At 44.7% G+C, this 25,950-nt stretch overlaps 1 protein-coding gene across 1 annotated transcript in view; it reads left to right on the forward strand.

Annotated features, from left to right (window-relative positions):
* The window catches only part of RYR3 (ryanodine receptor 3), a 642,559-nt gene that overhangs the window by 264,332 nt on the left and 352,277 nt on the right, over positions 1 to 25,950 (forward strand). Inside the window, 2 exon segments of the mRNA XM_045013234.1 lie at positions 15,416 to 15,621; positions 17,583 to 17,757. Coding sequence (XP_044869169.1) covers positions 15,416 to 15,621; positions 17,583 to 17,757 — 381 coding nt within the window.

The raw sequence follows: 25,950 nt of genomic DNA on the forward strand, positions 1-25,950 counted from the left end.
ACAACGGCAAGCAGAGTTCTTCGCACCTCCTTCTCCTTCCCCACTGGAGCCTTTTTTCACCTCAGGCTAAGGTCCGCAGCCTCCAGCCTCAGTTTCCCTACTTCACTCCCTATAAATGAGGCACTCTTGGAACCAGCTGACGCTCTCTGCAAACTCCAGCTTCTTTATTACCAACCTGCAGAAAAGCCGAACATAGATACTATGTTCCTGCTAAGGACGCTGACTTCCTTTTTTTTTTTTCACAACTGAACTCTTTCATTATCAATGCAGTCGCACAAAGAACGAAACAGCCACAATATCAGTCCACCCTGCAAGACATGAACCTTAAAAGCCTTGACGTCTTGTGTCGCAAGGTTCACACATCCTCCACTCTACAATTCTGGATCGCGAACTACCTTGCACTCCTTGCCAGGCATGACTTTGATAACTACAATAAACTTTTGAATTCGCCTCTTACATTCCAGAGGACAGGACAGCGGGCTTTAAATCAATTCTGAGCGAGTGCCAATTGATTTCCAGAACAGCCCTACAAGCCTTTTTAGACATGACAGACACAGCAGCCCGTACAACTGCACCAGCTGTGGTTATGCGCAGATCTTCATGGCTTTCTGCATCTGGCATCCCTAAAGACCTGCAGAACAAAGTGGAGGACCTCCCCTTTGATAAACATAAACTGTTTTCTTTAAAAAAAAACAAAACAAAAAACAAAACAAAAACACCTGATGAACTACTTCATACAATGAAAGATTCTAGAGCGACACTGCGCACCCTGGGCATTCACCCATCTCTTCCCAGGGGTCAACGATATCAACCCAAACCTTACCACATATATAGGAATCGCGCTAGACCCCCTAAGCGCAGACAAAATCAAGCTCAAGCAACCACTTCCCATCCATCTGGGAATAAACAATAATTTTAAAAGGTTGGTTCAGGGTCTGTGCGACAACTCCTTGATTCCACAGCCTATTTGCCCATTTCGCCACCGCCTCCAGAGTTTCCAACATGCCTGTCAGCAAATTACACAGGACCGCTGAGTCCTCGAGATAGTTCAGTCCGGTTACTCTAGCCCATTCATATCCTATCCTTCTCCCCTTCCCCATCCCTCTTCAGGGACCACTCTCATGAGCACCTGCTTCACGCAGAAGTTGCTTATCTTCTACAGCTAGGCGCAGTGGAGCCTGTGCCAATGCTACATCCAGGGAAAGATTTCTACTCCCATTACTTCCTGACCCAGAAAAGGACTGGGGGCTGGAGGCCTATACTAGACTTACGCCAACTGAACAAATTCGCGAGGATACAAAAATTCAAAATGGTCACACTGGCCACATTAATTCCTGCACTAGATCAAGGGGACTGGTTTTCAGCCCTCGACCCACAGTACGTCTCTTTTCATATATCAATTCATCCAGCTCTCAGACGCTTTCTAAGCTTCACAATCGGTCACGACCATCTCCAATACGGAGTTCTTCCTTTCGGCCTCTCCACAGCGCCGGGAGTTTTTTTCCTAAATTCTAGCTGTACTCGTGGCTCACCTCCACAAACATGGGGTCACGCAGTTCCCCTACCTGGACGATTGCCTCATCAAGGGCAACTCCTATGGCGAGACACTCCAAGCTACTCTTTCACTATCGCCCTCTTTCACAGCCTAGGCCTCCAAATAAACGCCCCAAAATCCACCCTGACACCTACACAACAGATTGAGTTCCTCGGAGCTCATCTCAACTCAATCCAGAGCAGAGCCTTGCTCCCATATCACAGATTCCTCGCTATCACGCAGCTCAAACGCACGCTCTCTATTCATCCAAGGACACAGGCAAGACTCTGCCTACAGCTCCTTGGTCATATGGCAGCCACTACCTTCATACTCCAGTATGCCAGGCTGCACATGAGATGTCTTCAGGGCTGGCTCAATTCCAATTTCAAACCCAACAGACACACCTTAGGGATGTTGTTAACTCCGCCTCCCAACTTTCTAGCTTCCCTACAGTGGTGGACAAGACCAGAGAACCTCTACACTAAGGTTTCCTTCCAGAACTGATCCCCAGCACTCGTGCTCACCACGGACGCTTCCCTAATTGGTTGCAGAGCGCATTTAGAGGGACACAGGGCACAAGGCTAGTGGTCTGCATCACAGTCACACCTACACATAAATCTCTTATTGCTAAGAGCTGTGAGATGAGCGTGCCTTCATTTTCTTCCCCTCATAAAGAACAAATACCTGCGAGTCTTAACAGACAACATAGCATGTATGTACTACATCAACAGACAAGGGGGAACACGCTCACATTCTCTTTGCATGGAAGCCATCCGTCTATGGAATTGGTGTATATAACGTCAAATACAGACCACCGCTTCCTACCTGCCAGACTGCCACAACACTACTGCCGACGCACTCGGCAGGCACTTCTCGACGGAACACGAATAGGAACTGCACCCCACAATACTTCAACAGCTCTTCTCCCTCTGGGGCACCCCGTCAGTAGACCTCTCTGCCACAACTCAGAACCGAAAATGTCCCCAGTTTTGCTCCAGAGTGGGACTCAGAACTGCATCCCCAGGAGACGCATTCCTCATCCCGTGGAACACCTCTCTCCTGTACACCTTCCACCAATCCCTCTGCTACACGGGGTTCTTCGGAAGATTGTGGACCATAAGGACCGGGTCATACTTATTGCCCCGGCTTGGCTGAGACAGAGGTGGTATCCCTACCTACTCTGCATGTCCTCCCGTCACCCACGGGCTCTCCCCAACAGGCCAGATCTCCTTTTCCAGAACAATAGACTGGCTCTTTACCCTGAGCTCCTCAAGCTCCACCTCACAGCGTGGTTCCTTCATGGTTCCAAACCCATGAACTAGCCTGTTCTGAGCAAGTCCGATATGTCTTCCTGCACAGTAGGAAAGACTCCACTCATAAAACCTGCCCACAGAAGTGGAAGAATTTCGCCCTCTGGTGCTTACGTAATCACTTAGCGCCCAATATGGTAACCCTCCCTATCATTCTAGAGTACCTCTTGGAACTAAAACAAGACGGACGTTCGCTCAGCTCCACCAAAGTGCACCTGGTGGCACTTACCACCTTCCATGACCTCTTAGCAGGTTATTCACTCTTTACTCACCCAACCATAAAACGATTTCTCACAGCCCTGCAAAACCTCTACCCTGAAATTCACCCAATAGCTGCTTCATGGAATCTTAACCTCGTTCTACACGCTCTCATGAAGCCTCCATTCGAGCCCTTGGCTACCTCCTCTCATCTCCATATATCCATGAAGGTGGCTTTCTTAGTTGCCATAACATCGGCAAGGAGAGTAGGTGAAATGAGTGCCCTGATGGCCCACTCTCCCTACACAACCTTCTCCAAAGACAAAGTCACTTTGAGACCACATCCTAAATTTCTTCCTAAAGTGGTATCTACCTTCCACCTCAACCAACCTATATACTTACCTACTTTCTATCCCGAACCTCACAAGACTCCACAAGAGGCAACCCTGCATACTCTCGATGTCAGGCGAGCAATTGCCTTTTATTTAGACAGGACTAAACCATTTCGCAAGTCTCCGCTACTCTTTGTTTCCATTACCGAAAAAATCAAACGGTATGGCTATCTCTAAACAACGTCTGTCCAAGTGGATCTCTGACTGCATCAGATCCTGTTACCGTGCGAAGAATCTTCAACCGCCTGAAGGCGTTATAACTCATTCCACTAGAGCCATGTCGGCATCCATTGCCTTCTTACACAATGTTCCCATTCCTGATATCTGCAAAGCGGCTACATGGTCATCTAAACACATGTTTGCAAAACACTATGCTCTAACGCAAAACACCACAGCAGACACAATAGTAGGTCATACAGTACTATCTTCAGTACTCCCTGCCGTATCTCCAAAGTCCCACCAACCGTAGTGGGTACTGCTACACATTCACCTAGAGTGGAGCACCCACAGGGACAGCACTCGAAGAAGAAGAGAAAGTTACTCACCTTGCAGTAACTGAGGTTCTTCGAGATGTGTGTCCCTGTGGGTGCTCCACTCCCCGCCCTCCTCCCCTCTACTTTGGAGTACTGAGATTACTCTCCACGGTAGAAAAGGAACTGAGGAGGGTGTGGGGCGCACGCACTCAAGAAGATTCCAACTAGACGGGAGATACCATCTGGGTGCATGCGCCCCAACCAGGCACTACTACCGAAAATCTCCGATCGACAGTGCCGGGACGCACCGTCACCTAGAGTGGAGCATCCACAGGGACACACATCTCGAAGAACCTCAGTTACTGCAAGGTGAGTAACTTTCTCTTCTTCATGTAGTGTCCCTATGGGTGCTCCACTTCAGGTGTTGCATGCACTTATGACTGGAGATTTTCAGTAGCAGTGCCTGTTCATCTTGTGCACACTCTCATGATATCTTTGTGCTCCACACCGAGAATATATAGAACTCTCTTATGGCCAGAGACTGAGCATCTAGCATGTTTGCTTTCAGATTATAATTTAGCCTCAGTGTTGGTGTAGTTACTTAATTTAGTTAATTTTATGATTTGATAATTTTTTATTTGACTAAGAGGTATTTTTGCTCCCCTCCCCACTTCCCTTGCTTATGCCAGAGGGACTCTCCTTGGGGATTGTCATTTCTGTGGTATACCAAGACACCCAGGCTTCAAGGACTGCCTCTCATACTGGGACTCCATCCCAGTTAGCAATGGACATTCTCAGTGCCTCCAATGTTTGGGAGACACCCATGCACCTAACAACCATAAGATTTACACATCTTTTAAAAGCAGATCTAGAAAAAAAATGGGAAATCAAATTTAGACTCCTGATGATGGGGCAAGCCCTCAGACCAGCCTAGATCTGGGCTCAGAGGACCCCCTCCATAGCACGGCCTTTGAGTGCACTTAGTGCCCTATCCACCTCTGTATCCAGCTCACTAGGATCTTTGTGAGAGAAGGGCAACAAAAAAGGCTCTGAGGAAGAGTTCCAGCTCTACAACCAGAGAGCCTTCTTCAAAGAAATCTAAGTCACTTCAGAGACTGACCATTCTGAAGATGTCAGGTCACAGAGGGAGTATCATTGAGGCTCCAAGATTTCTGGTACTGGAAGCTCATCAAAGACTTCCAGTTCTTCCAGGATCAATGGAACCAAGCATACTTCAGTACCAAAAGTGTCCTTGGTGCTGACCAAACATGATCTCTCCAGCACAGATTCTAAGTGCTTTGCGCTAAAGAAATCAGTATCATATATGGACCTACCCATCACCTACCCAGAAAGGAAATTTCCAAGGAAGAAACAATCTTGTGCCCCATCTCACTGGTTTGATCAGCAGTGGATGCCCCCTCTTCCACCCTGTGGTCCCCCTCAGTGGGCATATTGGGACCTATGGCTGGGACCTATGGCTGCTTATTGCCAATAATTCTTGAGAGCTCTGAGATACTCCCATGGGGAGCATAAAAAATAATAATGACCTGTTCTATCCCTTCCTTCTCAGTAGCCTGAGCATCAGGAGGAAACTTTGAGGAGCAAAAGGCCAGAGTGGACAAACAAATATCTAATCATCATGGCCAGATGAGGCTGTAATGCTTGCATCACCTATTTTGGCAGACAACTTCAAGCACGTTCAGGAACAGAATAAGCTTATCACTTATTCACTCAAAATTCTTTTAGAGGAGGCCTAAGTTGGAGCTTAAACTTTTGGACATCTTACATTTGACAGCTTCCACAAAAGTAGTGTTACCATTAAATGAGGCTGTACTAGAACCCCCCAAGACAATCTGGCAAACTCGTGCTATGGCATCCCATACGTGTAAATGGGCAGACAAAAAGTACTATGTTCTACCTAAGAATTCAGAGGTTTTTTTCTCCCACCCACAACCAATTTCTTTAGTTGTGAAAGTGGTCAATGAGTGTGGCAGACAGCACCATGCAAAGTCTACACTGTATAGTCAGGACAAAAGTGACTTGATTTCACAAGAGCTACTCTTCTGCAACTCTGCAGAATTCAGGATCACAAATTACCAGGCTCTGATGGCAAAGTACAACCACACACCTTCCTGACAGACATCAAGACCAGTTCAAGGCCATCATAGACTAAGGTCACCTCTTAGCGAGGACCTCATTGAAAGCCTCCCTAGGTGTACTCCTCCCTAGGTGTACCCTTCAGCTCAATCAATCACCACTGTCGTCATACATCAAGCATCTCAGCTGCCTCTGTACATCTTTTCTATGAAGATCCAAAATACCATGGGAAGACCTCCCTTTTGATTGACTTGAACTCTTTTCTGAATCCACAGGCAAGTGTCACCATAACTATGGATGCATCTCTTGTGGAGTGGGGACTGCACCTAGACACACACAGCATCCAGGTCAAATGATTTGCCCAAGAGGCTTATCTCTGCATCAACCGCTTGGAATTAAGAGCAGTCAGGAATGCCTATCTACACTTTTTTTCTATTTGTCAGGGGCCAATCTATAAAAATCTTGTTGGACAACATAGCCTGCATGTTTTACATAAATCGCTAGGGAGGGTGAGATCCTCCCTCATTTTGTCAAAGCAACATATGGAACTGGAGTAGAGCCAATAACATCCTCATCTCAGCCTTTACCTTCCAGGCATTCAGAACACCATGACTGACAATTTGTGCAGTCACTTCTCACAAGATAATGAATGGGAATTCTACCCTTGCACTCTTAGGCCTGGTCTACACTAGGACTTTAAATCGAATTTAGCAGCGTTAATTCGAATTAACCGCTCAACCGTCCACACCAGGAAGCCGTTTAATTCGACCTAGAGGGCTCTTTAGTTCGAATTCGGTACTCCACCCCGACGAGGGGAGTAGCGCTAAATTCGACATGGCTATCTCGAATTAGGCTAGGTGTGGATGCAAATCGAACTTAGTAGCTCCGGGAGCTATCCCACAGTGCACCACTCTGTTGACGCTCTGGACAGCAGTCCAAGCTTGGATTCTCTGACCAGCCACACAGGAAATGACCCGGGAAAATTTGAATTCCTTTTCCTTTCTGGGCACTTTGAATCTGATGTCCTGGTTGGACATCGGGGCGAGATAAGCAGCACCTGCAACGATGCAGAGCTCTCCAGCAGAGGAGTCCATGCAATCCCAGAATAGAAAGAGGTCCCCAGCATGGACAGACCGGGAAGTCCTGGATCTGATCGCTGTGTGGGGCGATGAGTCTGTGCTTTCGGAGCTGCGCTCCAACAAACGGAATGCAAAGACCTACGAGAAGGTCTCCAAAGCCATGGCACTCAGAGGATACAGCCGGGATACAACACAGTGCCGCGTGAAAATCAAGGACCTGAGACAAGGCTACCAAAAAGTCAGAGCGGCAAACGGACGCTCCGGAGCCCAGCCCCAGACATGCCGTTTCTACGAGGCACTGCATGCCATTCTAGGTGGGTCTGCCACCACTGCCCCACCAGTGACCGTGGACTCTGAGTATGGGATAGTGTCGAGGGGCAGTTCCTCGGCGATGTTCGCCGATGGGGAAGATGAGGAAGGGTTTGTGGAGGACGACGCAGGCGACAGCGCTTACAATACTGCTTTCCCCGACAGCCAGGATCTCTTCATCACCCTCACAGAGATCCCCTACCAACCCTCCCCGGCCGTTAACCCGGACTCAGAATCAGGGGAAGGATCAGTCGGTAAGTGCTATAAACATGGAAACCTTTATTTTTTAAAAAACAGGAATAAAAAATATGTAAAAACTATATAAAAACTTTTCCATAAAAAACTATATAAAGAGAAGGTCCACACATATAGGGATGGAACAGAAATCCTCCTGGGACACTTCCACGAAGCTCTCGGAGAGCAGCTCGAAAAGTCTCCGCAGAAGGTTCCTGGGGAGAGGTGCCTTATTTGGTGCTCCGTGGAAGCACACTCTTCCGCGCCAGGCCATCCTAATGTACAGCGGAATCATTGCCTCCACCAGCATGGCAGCATACGGTCCTGGTCTGTGCAGGGATTCTATCAGCATCCTCTTTCTCTCTCTCCGAGTGACTCGCCTCAGGGTAATCTCGTTCGGCGACTGCTGCATCTAATTAGGGCAATTAGTGTACTGTTACTATTGTGAATGCTTGACTTTTACTTTGCATAGCAATGACCTTCGTTTAACAGCCACGTGTTGGAGGCCGCAGAGGAAAAGCATACAGTGATCTTTCCCGGGCACAGCCGCGAGGGGCTGGAACAGGGTCAGACTTTATGCTTTCCAGATTGCCTTCAGCGGGAGGGCACAGCTATCCATTAACTGTTAAGCAGCCTATAGTGTAGTGCTTACCAGGCCTGGCTGCTACACGGATTCAGCTGTACCGCCCCGCTTGTCCGATCTCCTGTGCAAGACCGCAGCCAATGAAAGCGTATTCTGAAATCTCGAACTTGTCCTGAGAGCTCGTGAGACTAGGTGCCCTGTATGGTCTTGTTCACAGAAACTGAGTAAACTGTGTTCAGTGTTCGCAAACATGTATCTTTTCAAGGAAATCACTTCCTTTTTCCCATCACACAGCTGCGGCTCTTTCACGAACTGCCCCGGCATCCCCCTCACAGAGGCTGGCGCAGATTAGGCGGCGAAAGAAAAAGACTAGGGATGACATGTTCTCGGAACTGATGGCTTGCTCCAGAGCCGAGGCGGCCGAGCAGAGACAGTGGAGGGAGACCCTATGTCAGCACCAGCGCTCACACCGCGAACGGGAGGACAGGTGCGGCAGGAAGACCAGCAGGCGACTCAAACGCTGCTTGGGCTAATGAGGGAGCAAACGGACACGCTCCGGCGCCTTGTAGATGTTCTGCAGGACCGCAGGCAGGAGCAGAGAGCCCCCCTGAACTGTATCTGCAACCGCCTTCCCCCGCCACAAAGTCCTGTCCCCCCCTCACCAAAAATCACAAGAAGGAGGGGCGCTAGGGGCCGTGAAAACTGTCACTCCACCCCAGCAGAGCGCTTATGTACCAAACAGCTCTCATTCCCTAAAGCATGAGAAGTGCTTCCCTTCCTGGATCACCCAGTCCCAAATCCAAGTTTCATCCCCCCACTGTGTAGTTGAGTATTAAGAGTAGTTTGTTGTTATTCACTGTTTCCGTCACGTTTTCCTTGTCAGAAGACTTTGTGTGAAGGGGGGGGAGGGGTTTTTTAATTGCATAGGACAGCCTCCATTACCAGGGTACAGACTTGGGGGCAGGATCAACAGCAGGACACACACAGACTGCAGTCACTAGGCACCAGGGTCATTCTGGGAGATGAATGCTGCCCCGGGTCAGTCTGTGAGGTGTATGCTGCCCCAGGGTCCTAGCGCCTGACATCCACAAATGGCAAGGCAGGCTGCCCTTACCATGCCCTTCCCCCCTAGCCACGAGCCTCTCCGATGCCCTGAGCCCCAGCAAGAGCCCTCATCCACGGACACATACTCACCCTTCCCACACACCCCTCACCCCTTCCTACGCCCCAACCCCCAGCCCAGAGCCTGCATCCAAACTCCGTCCCAAAGACGGCACCCCTCACCCCTTCCTGCAAACCCACCCCTTCCTGCACACCCACCTGCAACCGTCCTCCCACCAGAGACCGCTGTAGGAGCAGGAGCCTGTCATTCCTCTAGTGTAGAAGCGGTCTGTACATCAGTGCACACCGTACCCACCACAGTCCGCATCCATGTTTCAACCCTAGAACAGGAATTCATAATTAAAGAAAACTTTATTAATAATCAGTGTTCCATTAAAGTTATTTTAAAACGTGTGTTGGAAGGGGGGAAACCTGGAGAACGGGGTATGTAACCGCAGATCGAAGTCAACAGTCAGTGAAACAGGCTCAGGTTCAGCTTCTCTGTAAATCAACTGGAGAGTCATAGGTTACCCTGCTCTCTGAGGAACCTATCTTTCAAAGCCTCCCGGATGCACAGCGCTTCCCGCTGGGATCTTCTATCGGCACGGCTGTCTGGCTGAGCGTAATCAGCAGCCAGGCGATTGGCCTCAACCTCCCATCCCGCCATAATCTCTTGCTCTCACAGAGATTGTGGAGCACACAGCAAGCAGCAATAACAACGGGGATATTTTTTTCGCTGAGGTCCGAGCGAGTCAGTAAGCTCCTCCATCTCCCCTTGCGACGTCCAAAAGCACACTCCACCACCATTCTGCACTTGCTCAGCTGGTAGTTGAAGAGTTCCTTCTCACTGTCCAAGGCGCCTGTATAGGGCTTCATGAGCCAGGGCATTAGCGGGTAGGCTGGGTCCCCGAGGATCACTGTAGGCATCTGCACATCCCCAACCATTATTTTGTGGTCCGGGAAGAAAGTACCTGCCTGGAGGCGTTTAAACAGACCAGAGTTCCTGAACACACGCGCGTCATGAACCTTGCCCGCCCACCCGACGTAGATGTTGGTAAAACGTCCCCTATGGTCCACCAGTGCTTGCAGCACCATTGAAAAGTAGCCCTTTCGGTTAATGTACTCGCTGGCCTGGTGGGCCGGTCCCAGGATAGGGATGTGAGTCCCATCTATAGCCCCACCGCAGTTTGGGAATCCCATCGCGGCGAAGCCATCTATGACGACCTGGACGTTTCCTAGGGTCACTACCTTTGAGAGCAGTTGCTCAACGATTGCGTGGGCTACTTGAATCACAGCAAGCCCTACGGTAGATTTGCCCACGCCAAAGTGGTTCGCTACTGACCGGTAGCTGTCTGGCGTTGCAAGTTTCCAGAGGGCTATGGCCACTCGCTTCTGCACAGTCAGGGCTGCTCGCATCCGGGTGTCCTGGCGCTTCAGGGCAGGGGACAGCAAGTCACAGAGTTCAAGGAAAGTGCCCTTACGCATCCTGAAGTTTCGCAGCCACTGTGATTCATCCCAGACCTGCAGCACTATGCGGTCCCACCAGTCCGTGCTTGTTTCCCGGGCCCAGAATCGCCGTTCCACACCATGAACTTGACCCATTGCCACCATGATCTCCACTGCGTGGCGTACCCTGCTTTGTGAGAGGTCTGCACCATTCTGTGACTTCCTGTCCTCACCGCGCTGATGGAGCCTCCTCGCCCGATTTCTCAGCAGCTGACTGTGGAAGAGGTGGACGATAAGGTGCGAGGAGTTGACAACGGCCATAAGTGCAGCGATGATCGCAGCGGGCTCCATGCTCGCAGTGCTGTGGCGTCCGAGCTGTAACCGACCAGAGAAGGGCGCGAACAGATTTCCCGCCGGCGCTTTCAGGGAGGGAGGGTGTGATTGACGGTTCAATGATGACAGTTACCCAAAACCACCCTCGACACATTTTTTCCCCCAGCAGGCATTGGGGGCTCTACCCAGCATTCCAATGGGCAGCGGGGAGTGCGGGAACTGTGGGATAGCTTCCCACAGTGCAACGCTTCCAAAGTCGACGCTGGCCCCGTTACTGTGGACTCAGACAGTCGAATTAGTGTATTTAGTGTGGATACACAAATTCGACTTCATAAGGTCGATTCCACAAATTCAAATTAAGTAGATTCGAAATAGTCTTGTAGTGTAGACGTACCCTTAGACACATATCTCTAACCTGAAAGTTCTCAGAGGTGGACTTTTCTGCAATGGCTGCTAACAAAGAAATGCAAGAAATTCTGCTTGAGGGGAGGACTGGATCATCACTCTCTACAAGATGCATTTCTTACTCTTGGGAGACACAGCCTTCTCTATATATATCTATCCAGACCTCTCCTCTTGAAGCAGCTGAACAGAGCCAGACTGATTCTAATTGCATCAAATTGGTTGAAAAATATGATGCCCTTTCCTGATTTGTCAGGCTTCCTGCCCAGCATTACACCACCTGACCATTCCTCATCTGCTATCCTGGAATTCTGGTTGGACTCTTCATCCCAGCCTGAACATTCTTTGACTCCAAGCCTGGCTCCTCATGGCTCGCAGGGATAGAGACTTCCTGCGCATTAGAAGAACAACAGGTATTCTTAAACAGCAGGATGATATCTATGCAAAATAATTACCTAAAAAAGCTAGGGGGTTGGACTAGATGACCTCCTGAGGTCCCTTCCAACCATGAGATTCTATGATTCTAAGAGATTTCATCACTGGTGTGTCCAGCGACAGTTTTTCACCTGTTCCCTCTCTATGGTTCTTGATTACTTGTTGGAAAGACCTGACCATTTTTTAATCCTATGAGTTCTGTTGAGGTTCACAGCCTTTCACTCTTCTCTAGAGGGATTCTCAGTGTTTGCCAACCCCATGATGGCAAGATTCATCCAGAGGCTGATGAATCATTCTGCAGATTAGAGAGCCAATCCCTATATGGGATTTAAACCTTGACCTTAATTGCCTTATGAAACTTCCCTTTGAATAACTTGTCCCTACTTCATCTGCCTATGAAGATTCCTTTCTTGGTGACCATCACTTCCACTCAGAGTCAGTGAAATAGGGGCTTTAATGGCAGATCTTCCCTTTACAGTATTCTTCAGGAAAAATTTTGTTGTGACACCTCCTAAATTTTTACTTACAGTATCTTCCAAATTGTATATTAATCAAAAACAACAAGGAGTCCGGTGGCACTGGACTCCTTGTTGTTTTTGTGGATACAGACTAACACAGCTACCTCCTGATACTTGACACCATAGATTAGTCAAGTTATTCACCTTCCTTTTTTCCTCCCAAAGTCACATCTGCCCAGGGAGGAAGTGGTCCTCCATATCTTGGCTGTCAGAAGGGTGCTAGTTTTCTGTCTGGACAGAACCAAACCATTCAGAAAGTCTCACAGACTGTTTGTTCCATTTGCAGAAAGACCAAAGGACCCACAGTTCTCACTCAAAGACTCTCAGGGTGTATCTCTGGATATATTATCTCTTGTTATTGTACTGTCAGTATTCAACCTCCTTCTAGCATACAAGCCCTTTCTACAGAATCCCAGTCTACTTCTATGGCACTATTGAAAGATATTCCAGTTGAACAGATTTGTAAAGCTACAACTTGGACCTCAGCGCATACCTTCTCCAAACACTATGCCATGGTTCACGCTTCCAGATCAGACAATGTGGTTGGCAATGCAGTTCTGTCTTCATTGTTAGATCCTATTTTAAAACTTCCTCCTCCTTTCATGGATACATCTCGGGAGTCACCTGAAGTGGAGCACCCAGAGGATCACTACTCAAAGAAAGAGAGGTTATTCACCTTCTGCAGTAACTAGAGTTTTTTGAGATGTGTATCCCACTCCACCACCCACCCTCCTTCCCCTCTGCTTCAGAGTTTCATCTTGTGTGACTTTGCAGTAGAGAAGGAATTGAGGGAGGTTCACCTGCACAGTTCTGTATAGCTTCAGTACAGGGCACAAGGATATCTGGAATGTTTGTATGGGCTAAATGGGTACTGCTACTGAAAATCTTTGAACAAAGATGAGTGGGGCACATTCACACCTGAAGTGAAGCATCCATAGGGGGACATATCTTGAAGAAATCCAGTTACTACACCAGGTGAGTAATCTCTCCTTCACAGAACTATTTAATACGTTAGGAAAAATATGTAAATCACTGTTTGAGAAAGTAGCTTATATCTAAAATGTTTTGCATAATAACTTTTCAGTATTGTGGCACAGTAAATATATTTTTTCAAGTGAATTATTTTAACCTATAATTACAAGGAACAAATTTATTGAAAATATTTAATCCTTATGATTGATTGATTATATAAAATCAGAACTTCCTAGACTTATTTGGCTTACACCATGTGCTTTTGATTGGTAAAACCTGCAGTACTACTGATTTTTCATTTAGAAGTCATTGTTTTAAAATTATATTCTTCCATGATCTGCTAAGGCAGTCAAAAACACTGGAAGTGTGCTCTTTTGCTTCTTTGTAATGTAGAAGGAAATAGATGTGTATATTTTGTTTTTAAAGACTTTTTTCTGCCCCCTGCCCCCCCCCTTTTTTTTTTAACTTTAGACTTATAAGGAATGTCACATTTGGGCTCTATTTTCTCTATAGGATATCTAGGAGGTCTAAGGGATACTTATTGCAAGCCATAAAACTTTAATTGAAGGGAAGGATGTTGAATCTTAAAGGTTTCCTTTAGCCAAAATGTTAGTTACATAAACTAAATAGACATTAACATTAACAAACAAAACCAGAATGTTAAACATTCTGTGTAAAATACCCTTACGCTCTCAAATGTTCCGCTTTCACTCTTTGCTCTGGTGATGCCACCGTTTCCTGGCTTGGCAGTAATCAGTGAGTCTTCCAGCCTAGACCGGGCCTGAATTTTAATATGGGTGGGGATAAAAACACAATGTGTTTAATGTGGGTGGGGTGATGGGGTAAAAACAAAAGCAGGAAAAAACATACCAAAAAATCAAAATTTTTCTTATACGCTTTATAAACAAGCCCAATTTTTATTTCCTTTCAAAGTCCTCTCTGACTGCTTTTTAAAGGCTCAATCCTGTCTCCATTAAAGTCCAGTGGGAGTTTTGCCATCTACTTCAATGGAAGCAGGATTCTACCTTAAATTGTGGAATGGGTTAATTTATTTTAATCTACATTTACTAATCATATTATTATTGCTTGATCTAAAATATTTTTATTACAAAAAAACCCCTCTAAATACACTAAATTACTACTTATGAGGGTTGCAGATCAGTTTTATGTTTCCTAGATATATCATTGGTCCTGATACTGCACGCTGAAGTCAATGGAACTTTTGCAAAAATTCTATTGACTCAGTGGGAGAAGGAGCAGGCCTATTATTCCCATAGCTGGAGCTATCAGCTAAGGTTTAGTAATGTGCTCCACAGAATTATGGTCAATTTACAACAACAGTCTTGCTCAAATGTAGGAAGTCTCTACTCCCATGCAGCTTTGTGCTTGGGGCTGTTCCTTGGGAAATATGTATGTTACCCACCAAAGTTTCTTACACAATCATTCAGTTGTAGAACTAGAATTTGTAATCCAGTATAGCTTTCATACTGTACTAAATTGTGGATCATTTAGCTTGATCATGGCTTGATGTCTCTCTGTTATTAATATTTACAGGAAGAATTTATAAAGCTTGTGTGTATACGTCTTTGTGTTTTAAAGATGTATTTGTAAATAAATCTATAGGAATAATTTTTAACATAAAATACAAACACCCAGACCTGAAGAAGAGCTCTGTGTAACTGTGAAAGCTTGTCTCTTTCATGAACAGAAGTTGGTCCAATAAAATGTTACCTTACCCACTATGTCTCTCTAATATCCTGGGACCAACCCAGCTACAACTGTACGACAAACACAAAGATCATGTCATATGAGAGAGAACAAAACAAGAGAGTGCTCCAGATCCATATTATAAATATGAAGAAGAAATTTAGTACCATTCTCAGCCATGTCCATAATAAATAATTATTTCTTTCAGAACTGAGACAGATGGAAAGTTTAAACATTGGCATTTTCAATTCTAATATTTCATTCTAATTTTTTTTTGTTCTCTTTTTCACAGCTGACCAAACTGTGGAAAAAGTCAGCATTGACAAGATACGTTTCTTCAGAGTAGAACAGTCTTATGCTGTGACTTCTGGAAAGTGGTACTTTGAGTTTGAAGCTGTGACGGGTGGAGATATGCGTGTTGGCTGGGCAAGGCCAGGCTGCCGGCCGGACATAGAATTGGGAGCTGATGACCAAGCATTTGTGTTTGAAGGCAGCAGAGTTAGTAAATTTCTTTACAAAAATTAATTTAAATGAGTTTGTTTGTAGTTGTGAATAGGCTACACCAGGGTCGGCAACCTTTCAGAAGTTGTGTGCCAAGTTCACTGTAATTTAAGGTTTCGCGTGCCAGTAATACATTTTAACATTTGTAGACGGTCTCTCTCTCTATGTCTATATTATATAAATAAACTATTGTTGTATTTAAAGTAAGTAAGGTTTTTAAAATATTTAAGAAGCTTCATTTAAAATAAAATTAAAATGCAGATCTTATCAATTTAATGTGATCCTTGCTTGGGATCCTTGTCTGGGGTTCCAGCCACCAGCCCTGCTGGTCTGGGGTTCCATTCACTCAGCCGGCAGCGGGCTGAGCGGGGCCGGCAGGGGGCTGAGTGGCTCAGTCCGCTGCCAGTCTGGAGTGCCAGCAGCACTCGGTCTGGGGTTCCGGCTGCTGGCCCCTGGCCAGTCAGGGTCCCAGCTGCTGGCCCTGCTCAGCCTCCTGCTAGCCTGGGTGAGCAGAACCCCAGACCGGCAGCGGGCTGAGCAGGGCCAGCAGCTGGACCCCAGACCAGCAGCGGGCTGAGTGGGGCTGGTGGCTGGAACCCCAGACAAGGATCCCAGGCCCTGCTCAGCCCGCTGCCGGTCTGGGCTGAGCGGGGCCAGTGGCTGGGACTCCAGACCGGCAGTGGGCTGAGACGATCAGCCTGCTGCTGGTCTGGGGTTCCGTCCGCCAGCTCCTGCCAGCTGGGATCCCGGCTGCTGTCCCTGCTCAGCCCACTGCCGGTCTGGGGTTCTGCTCACCCAGGCCGGCAGGAGGCTGAGCGGGGCTAGCAGCCAGAACCCCAGACCGGCAGCAGGCTGAGTGCTGCCGGCACCCCAGACTGGCAGCGGACTGAGCCGCTCAGCCTGCTGCCGGCCCCGCTCAGCCTGCTGCCGGCTCCACTCAGCCCGCCACCACTCTGGGATTCCAGCTGCCGGGTCCTGCCAGCTGGGGTCTCAGCCGCCATCCTACTCAGTCTGCTGCTGGCCTGGGGGTCCCCAAGCCAGCAGCAGGCACTGAGTGGGGCCAGCGACTGGGACCCCAGCTGGCAACAGGGCAGCAGCTGGAACCCCAGAGCGGCAGTGGGCTGAGCCACTCAGCCCGCCGCCACATGCCATCAAAAATCGGCTCGTGTGCCACCGTTGGCACACATGCCATAGGTTGCCGATCCCTGGGCTACACAGTGACATTGTAATGACAGTGTCTTGAGCAGACCCTTTGTAAATTCTGAGATTCATGTAAATGTTTACACTCTCTGAGCTACATTCCAGTGTCACTGTGTAGCCTGTTCTATATGTTCTGATTCTACACACTGTGGTTACTTCTACAGAGACAGATTTCTGTTATGTTTATCTTCTTGGATTCCATGTAATTCATGGAAAGGACTCTGTTTCAAGTCAAAATGAATAAAATGCAATTTATTCAGCTAAGGCAGTTCTTTTCAGGCAAATGTCACTTCACAACAAACATAAAGGATGCTTAGCACATTAATATTCACAGGAGTTCTGTGTCACTACATGAAAATTATTTAATGTCTGTGTTCCTCAGTGTCCCCATATAAAAATAGGGAAGATACTAGCCTACAGTACCTCAAAGGCATGTTGTAGGGCTTAATTCTTTCATGTTCATGAATGTCTTTGAGATCTCTGTATGAAAAGCAGTAGATAAAAACAAAGAAATAAGAGTAGAGTCCCACCACTGATGAAATTATTTCATTAATACTATATCTTAGATTTACAAATTATTCATATTTATTAAGATATATTTTCTTATTTAAAATTTTATGAACCTATTATCATATGCAGTATAGGTCCACTGATTGGCAATGTGTCCTGGCTTCTCTTTTTTCCCCTTTGCTTTGAATCTCTCTTGCAGCAAATTGGGTGTGTTGTACTTTTATTTCTGAGTCTCTGTTCTTTTTCAGGGCCAGCGTTGGCATCTAGGCAGTGGATTCTTTGGACGAAACTGGCAACCAGGAGATGTTGTTGGTTGTATGATAAACTTAGATGACAAGTCCATGATCTTTACTCTGAATGGGGAATTGCTTATAACCAATAAAGGTTCAGAACTTGCCTTTGCTGACTTTGAAATAGAAAAGGGTAAGCTGAATCCTATTGTTTTTAAAGTTACACTGCAAGCGTATAAGAAAAATTAGGAGAAAATTATGTTGTACTACAGATTTAAAATTAATTGAGAAGTCTGAAATTGTATTGTTGCAGATGAATCTGCCTCTTCCCATTTCATGGTTGGGGATTCCTCATATACTTGGCCCCCAGCTCTGACAGAGCATCTCTGAGCTTTCACCTGAGTGAGAGACAATGAGGAAACTTACTTGCTGTTGCATCCAGTGCCATTGCCCATCTAGTCTTTTGTTGGCCAAATGAATGTGTTGCCTCCTTGTGCTTGAATGGCCCAATCCTAGTCCTTTTGGTGTTTCCTGAGGATCAAGGGCAGTTATCAGCTAGTAGTCTTATGTTGCAATGTAAAGCCTGAACTTGAATTCAAAGATAATTAATTCTTTAGAGGGCACTGTGGTGAAAGGATTCTGCAAGCCCTAATCTGCAAATAGAAAAATGGGTTTCAAACAACTTGCAGTACTGAACCATCCTTTTCACCAGGAATAATGGTAAAAACAAACAACTACAAATCAGCAATGATAAATAACTAAACTTAATTAGATAAAATGTTAAAGAAAACAATGTACTCCCATATCAGGGGTTAGTGGGCATATCACATGAAAAAATAAACTTGAACCACTTTGATATTTTATTATATGACAGTGAGAACTAGACTTACACATTTTAGTAGCAAGTGAGGGCTTGTACAATGAAAGCAATTTTGGGGACAACCGTATGTTCAATTTGTTCTTTTAAATTCTTTACAAAGATTTATGGTCGATAAACATTTTCCAAAATGACTCTATGACTTTCATGTTAAGCAATGAAGATTATTGTCAATCAAATTACATTACTAATGTTAACGTTTTCATTCTAGTTTTTCACTGAAAAGTGAAATAAGGTTGATCAATGTATAGTCCAGCTTGCTAGACTCTCAATGGACTTTGAGCGCTTAAAAATATCTGTAAAGTCCCTATAATGTGGTGGTTCTTAGGTCCATTATTCATGAATAAGGACTACCCATAGTGGTAAGGATTTTCAGGATCAGCTTCCATATAGAGAGGTATGGTGGGGGAGGGGTCAAGAAGTGCATTACTGAAGGTCTGTGCATATTGATCAAATCGCATATGCATGATGTAGGAAAGTAAAATATCAGTAAGGAAACAGATTTTAGTTTCACCCTTCTGAGAGTTAATACAGATAATATTAAGCTAATTAAAATTGTGTCATACCAAGGTACAATCCATGCCAATGAGTAGCTGTGTCACTGCTGCCCTGCGACCTGGGGTGCACTTTACAATGCCTTGCTGATGTAGCCTCCAACCTGGACTGCTCACAAACAGCCTCCAGTATGCAAGTCACTCCCAGCTACATCCGTGTGTGGTGCAGCCAGCCAGCCATACCTTTGCTCTTACCAGCCTTAAAGATTGCCACAGGGTGCCTCCAACACAATCCCAGCCCCAGTTTTTCTCCCAGACATGTATTTCCTGTACTGCCCAGCCTTCTCCTAGACAGTACAAATATATTGAATCTGTTATTCCTTTTAGTGAATAATATGCATACAACTTGTTACCCCAAATGGAGTTACCCAGACACTTCAACTTTAACACATTGGATTAGATAAAACAATAAAACAAGTTTATTAACTACAAAGAGAGAGATTTTAAGTGAGTACAAGTAATGAGGCATAAAAGTCAGAAATGGTTACAAGAAAAATAAAGAAAAAACACTTACTAGTGCCTAACTTAACAAACTATATTAGATTCAAAGCAAAGTTTTCTCACCACATGCTTCAGCAGATTTCTAACCAAACTCTCAGGTCAGGATCCCTCCTCAAGAGTGCAACGGCTGCTTCCTTTGTCTTTTCAGGTGCAGAGAATGTGATGGGCAGGCAGGGAGAAAGAGAGAGGTGACTTGGGGTGTTTGTCCCTCTTTTTTTTATACTTTCAGTCTCCCTTTTGACAAACATTTCCAGCTGAGACCCAGGAGACCAAGAGTCTATGTGGAAGGATATTCTCTGCAGGTTGTGGTGGTTTGTGGGTTTTTTTTAGCGAAAATGTAGATTTGTGTCCCTGCTCGTTTCCTGCCAAGAATGGCCACTTAGCAGGTAATGGTCCATCAGCCTTGTCAGCCTTCTCTTTGTCTCTGAGGAACTGGTTTGGCCACTCCACAGATTTATCTAAAAAACACACTTTTAGTGATAGTCTCAGCTTATGTTTATAATTTCACATATAACACTGCTATGTGCATTTTGCCATGATAATATTGATCAGCAAATTATGAGTTTTTAAATAATACCTCACAAGGCGTACTTCGTACAAACATTAGTACAATAATATGTTGGGTGTGAACATTGTGGTATATTCTATCATAAAAAATACCTTTACACTGTTCTGTTAACTAATTGCCTGCTTTGGTTTGCAGTTTGTGATCACTACTATAAATAGCTTTGATTTTGAATAGACATTAAGCCAATCCTAATTGATCAGGACATGCAGTTGAATGAAGACAGACAAAGGGATGGATTTAAGCAGCAGGCCACACTTTATTAATTTACCACTGGGGAGGGCTGCTGTGTACCCACAGGCTGTCTCTCATAAATCAGTGTAGCATAGTTGTAGCTGTGTTGAAGATGGGTGAGATAATATCTTGTATGTATGTATGTACTTCCTTATTTATTTATTTAGAAGTTGACCCAATAAAAGATATTACCTCACTCACCTTGTCTCTCATAAAGCAGGCATTTCACTGGATCCAGTGTGAAGTTACAGGGATTCCACCATATAACTATTCACAGCTGCCTGGGGGAGCAGGAGGAATGGGCAGTTGGTCGGGCTCCCCATTTGGGAAGGACCCCAAACAAAGGGTGTTGCAACCCCTTTAGTCTTTCTCCCTGCTGGACACCAGCCACTTGTTTCCTTTCCCTGTTTCCTGCCTGATCCAATCCTAACATCCCAAAGCCAAATGTCAATCCTGGCATCTGAGAACAAAGCTGGCAGGGGTAGCAGAGAGAGCATCTTGCTGCTTATGGCTGAAGAGGATTATTGAGAAGGGATATCATAAGTAAAACACAGAAAACTATTTTGAAATTCTTAAAGTGCCCACCCCTTCTCCCATGGTCTCACCGGATGGGGATATTGATTGGACCAGCAGTGGGAGAGAGAGCCCAGAAAAAAGGGAGAGAAGCAGAGTGCATGCCTCAGAATGCAGAGCTGGGTCTCTTCTCCTCCCTCTGGCCAACTGCAGGCGGAAGGGAGCTGATTGGCTCTATGATCCTACACTCCATTATTGTAAACCTCTTCCTGGGCTTTTGGGGGCCTCCTGCCCCTTCACATAGGAACGTTCAGTACAATTGGCCTGAGTTTTTTGGGATGATGAAGTGCACTTGATGTTTGCATTTACTTACAAAATTTATCACTCATTTTTGTGGGTAGCGGGAGTGTTAAGAGTATGATTATTTCCCTAGACAGCCTGACTGAAAGATACAGCAGTTAATTCTGTAACATTTACAGACTTTAATATCCTCCATTTATTTATTTTTAAATCCAGACTAGTCTGGTCTCAGAGTAGTCATGACATCTGCAGTGTGTGTGTGTATGTATATATATTAAAGTGCCTCCTCTTCAAACCCTCTCTTTCTTTCTCATCTGTTGCTGGAATTCCCTTTGGGAACTTTTAGCTTCCTGTTATTTTATCACTGACTGCTACAAACTTAACCAGTTTTGGTCCCCTTTAGTTCTCAGTTTCCCAGGCTGCCACTCTGTTCTTGTCTAATATTCCCATCAATGCTTTTAACAATTTCTAGTACCTCTGAAACAAGCCTTCAGGCAGTCTCACACATCAGCCTGATAAAATGTGTTGTAAGATGGCTGTCTACTAGTACAGACTACATCTGTTATCGTTCTTTGAACCACCAATGCACATTAGTTAGGCAGCTGGTCATGAAGAGGCAGATTATGTGAGTAGTTTTCCACAAACACTGCTCATGGTGAGCTCATTTACAAAACTGTATTTAAAAAGTAATAATGAATTATGATAGTCATTATTAACATCTTACATCCAACAGGATCTCAAGGTGTGAGTGCATTTTCTGTTTATATAGTTATTATGTAGTGTCTTCTTATCTATCCCTTTCTTCATGGTTCCTAACATTCTGTTAGCGTTTTTGACTGCCACTGCACATTGAGTGGATGTTTTCAGAAAATTATCCACAATGACTCCAAGATGTCTTTCATGAATGGTAATAGCTAATTTAGGCCTTTGCATTTATCAACATTGAATTTCATTTGCCATTTTGTTGCCCAGTCATCCAGTTTTGTGAGATACATTTGTAACTCTTAGCAGTTGGCTTTGGACTTAACTATCTTGAGTAATCACCTGTAAACTTTGCCACGTCGCTGTTTACCCCTTTTTCCAGATAATTTATGAATGTGTTGAACAGCACTGAGCCCAGTACAGGTCCCTGGGGAACATGCTATTTATCTCTCTCCATTCTGAAAATAGGCCATTTATTCTTACCCTTTGTTTCCTGTTTTTTAACTAGTTATTGATCAGTGAGAGTGAGGTAACTGTTATTTGAATTTCCTCACACCTACCTAATATTAGTCATAGATTGACCCGGGGCGGGGAGTGTGTGTGTCAGCAACTTCCCACTGAGGATCAGTGCTGCCAGAGTTTGGAGTAAAAGCCACCAAAACCACCTGTCCCCTTTCTTCCCACCAGAAGAAACTCTCTAGTAGATGAGAGAGCCACCAGCAGCCTTCGCCTTAGCTCTCATTCTGACTCCATGGCTGTAGTATTTCTGCTGCTGGAATGGGAGAGAAAGTTTTCAGTTGTGGTTCCCCAAATGTTCTCTGTTCTTGAAGAGATGAAATAGTCAGCAGCCTATTTCTAAAGAAATTGCTATTAAAATGACACAAATACAGATATGTTGAGACAGAAAACATTCGGTCATCAGAAATGACAATATTGGGAAAATGTCTATGTAGATTTTAATGGGACTACTCATGTGAGTAAAGTTTCTCAAGTGTCTGAGTGTTTGCAGGTTTAGGATCTCAATATGTGTCTATATATAACTTACCAAGAACACATATTGTATATTTTAAAAATCAGACCTAAATATGGGTATGAGTATCTACAAAATGTAGCATAAAGCCTTGTAGGCCTGAACTTGTAAGCCTGATATTTCAATAATAAACCATTTTTCTCAAGGATTTACAAAGCCAGCCAACAGTGTAACGCATGTGCATAATAGGGAGATATCTCTTTAAGAGACTCATGGGCAGGGGAGGTAGGCGTGAGTTGTCTCTGGGTCATTGTTTCTAGGCAAATTAAGCATTCCACATCCGGAAGCTTCTGGAATTGGGTGTGGTAGCTTGGGGTATGCTCCAGTAGGTTCTCTGTTGCTGGGGTCAGATTCCATGAGGGCAAGCAGTCAGGGCAGCTGCTTTACAAAGGGCCACGTGCTCTGTATGAGTTGGGAGAGGCTGAGGCCAGGAGCAGAAAGCAGGCTGTTGTCCCTAACTCTGAAGCATTTTGCAGCAGGGTTTTTTTTAATCTGCATACTTAACTGAGTGGTTGGTTAATCAGTTTTTGGCTGGCTAGCAGTGATTTCAGCAGAGGAAGAGGAAGAGTCTCCATGGAGTCCAACAGAAGCTTCCTACCAGCAAGTGGAGGGAAGTTTTTTTGTCTGGGTGGCTTTTTTTAACTCAGCAGAGGGAGTAGATTTGGTGATCAAAGACTGTGACTGAGACTCAAGTGAACTCAACCTAAGCTTTTGGGAACTCAGTTTCTTCTCATTGTGTTTCTGTGGGGACTGAACTGTTCAGATTGTAATTTGTTTTCTTTATTTATGTTTTATGTATAAATGTGAAGATAATGTCTGTGGCGTATGAAATAGCCATGTTATGTTAAAAAAATAATTTTACATCCTAAGATATTATAAAGTTATTTAATTAAATTCATTTCTTTAGCTCTTTTTGGGACTTGAATGTGGGGAGGTTGACCCTATGCAATCCTTGTTGAAAATCCTTAGAGATTGAATTCTGGGTCTCCAGATATTTTTCTATGGGAGCTGGGTTTTTTTAGGCACTAGAGAAGGGCAATGAAGTGAACTCTAGCCCACCCAAAGGTTACAAAAGGCTCTTAGTATTATACTGTTTCTTATCTCCTTTTTCCAAATTTCCTGATAACTTGAGCTTTCATTTTGTTCCATTCTACTAACAGTTATGAATACAATATTTTAAAAGGCAAACAAATTTAATTGGGGCTTTGATCTGTTAAGAATAATAAGGTTTATATGTAGATCAGAATATTGGTTATTTAAAGCAAGCTTAGTTTTTAAAAATGTTTCTGGAGAGAAAATAAAACCACATATATTCTCTTATATACATTCTAAATATACTGAAAACTAAATTGATACCTAAAATAGCCAGCTATGTTAGGTATTTACTGTACAGTGCAATTTCTAATAGTGAACTTGGATACAGTGGAACCTGCTTTGGTGAATGGACATTCTGCCCTCTTGTACTCCACATCTGGGTAACTTTCTCTGTAGAGGGAACATGTGGGTTATGGTTTCATAGGGTATTTTTTAAAATGATAATTATATTTAAAAAATGTATATAATCCAGAGCCATCAAATTGCATTTTATTAGCCTATGGAAGTATATCCCTTTTATTATTGTTACCTTAATTTTCCCTCCCCATTTCACTTCTATTGTTTGTTACACTTGCTTCTTATATCTTGTTTTCAGTAAACTCTTTGGGGGAACAAGCCATGTCTTCCTATGTACTTGTATAGTGCCTCGCACAAGGAAGCCATGGGACCTTTGGGCACTGCTGTGATAATAATATGAACAAGTGCATTATGAAGCATTATGGAGACCTTTTTAAGACCGGCATTAGCACCACAGCACTCCTGTGCACATTAGAAGCTTTGTAGGAGCACACAGATCTTCTCATATTTATATGTTCCCCAGATCCATGGGCTCTGAATCTCATGGGCTTGATAAACTCAGCAGATGGCAGGTTGCTAATTTGGGGAACCATGATTCTTTTAAAGTTTACATGCTCCTATGGAGTTTTTAAGGTCCACAAGAAAAGTGCTGTAGGACTTAGGACCATGAAGGGAATCAAAGCTCTGCTAATGCATAGGGAGTTGAGTTCCTGGGTGAGTTCCCATTGGTCTTCAGCCTGACTCCGAGTGCACCAGAAGCAAGTTGGAACCCTAAGGAGAAAGGGTGAAAGGCCTTTAACAAAAAAATTCTTAAGAAAAATATCAAGTCCAGCTATTCTTATTTTGGATTTTGAAAAAGTTAGTGGCCCAGCCCTTTGTGTTGCTTTTTGGCTGTGTAGATAATTGTATTCCCTTGCATATTTGATACGCATTTGAATTCAGTTTGTATTTTTGTTCACATAGAAATTCATGCTGATTTTTTCCCTAAAATAAGTTTGGATGTGTGAGTGGTAATTTTATGTATATAAGTTTTCCATCCTGAAGAATGGGCACTCAGAATACTTTACAAGACAATAAAACACACATGGGCATAGATGTGGGAGCTAGGCAACCAACTACCACACATCGGGGTGAAGGGAATTTTTGGCCAAGGACACCCAGTGAGACCTAAATTTCTTACAGAAAATGATGTGGGATTTTTAATGTCCAGACTGAGCAGATGTGGCCTTGAGTACTAATATTGCATCTTAAATATCTCCATTTAGTAAGCTGTATGAACCTATGTTTTATTTGCTTCAGAATGATTAAAAGCTGAGTTGATCTTTCCTGTATTTGAATGACTGGTTCAAGCAAACTTGGGTTTTTCAAACCTGATGATTAGACCCCAAAATGTATGTTTATGCTTAAAAAAAAAATCCTGTGGCAACTGAGTCTTAGAGCCCGGGTCAATTGACTTGAGCTCACGGGGCTTAGGCTGTGGGGTTAAAAATAGCAGTGTAGATGTTCCCACTCAGTCTGGAGCCTGGGCTCTGAGATCCAACCTCCATCCTGGGTTTCAGAGTCCAGGCTCCAGCGTAAGCAAGAACATCTACACTGCTATTTTTAGCCCTGCAGCCTGAGCCCTGTGAGCCTGACTCTCAGATTTGGCACCATGGGTCTTCCTTTGCAGTAGACAAATCCTAAGCCCCCATGGGTCTTCCTTTGTAGACATAGCCTAA

Source organism: Mauremys mutica, chromosome 4 (genome assembly GCF_020497125.1).
Source record: "Mauremys mutica isolate MM-2020 ecotype Southern chromosome 4, ASM2049712v1, whole genome shotgun sequence".
Taxonomy (NCBI): Eukaryota; Metazoa; Chordata; order Testudines; family Geoemydidae; genus Mauremys; species Mauremys mutica.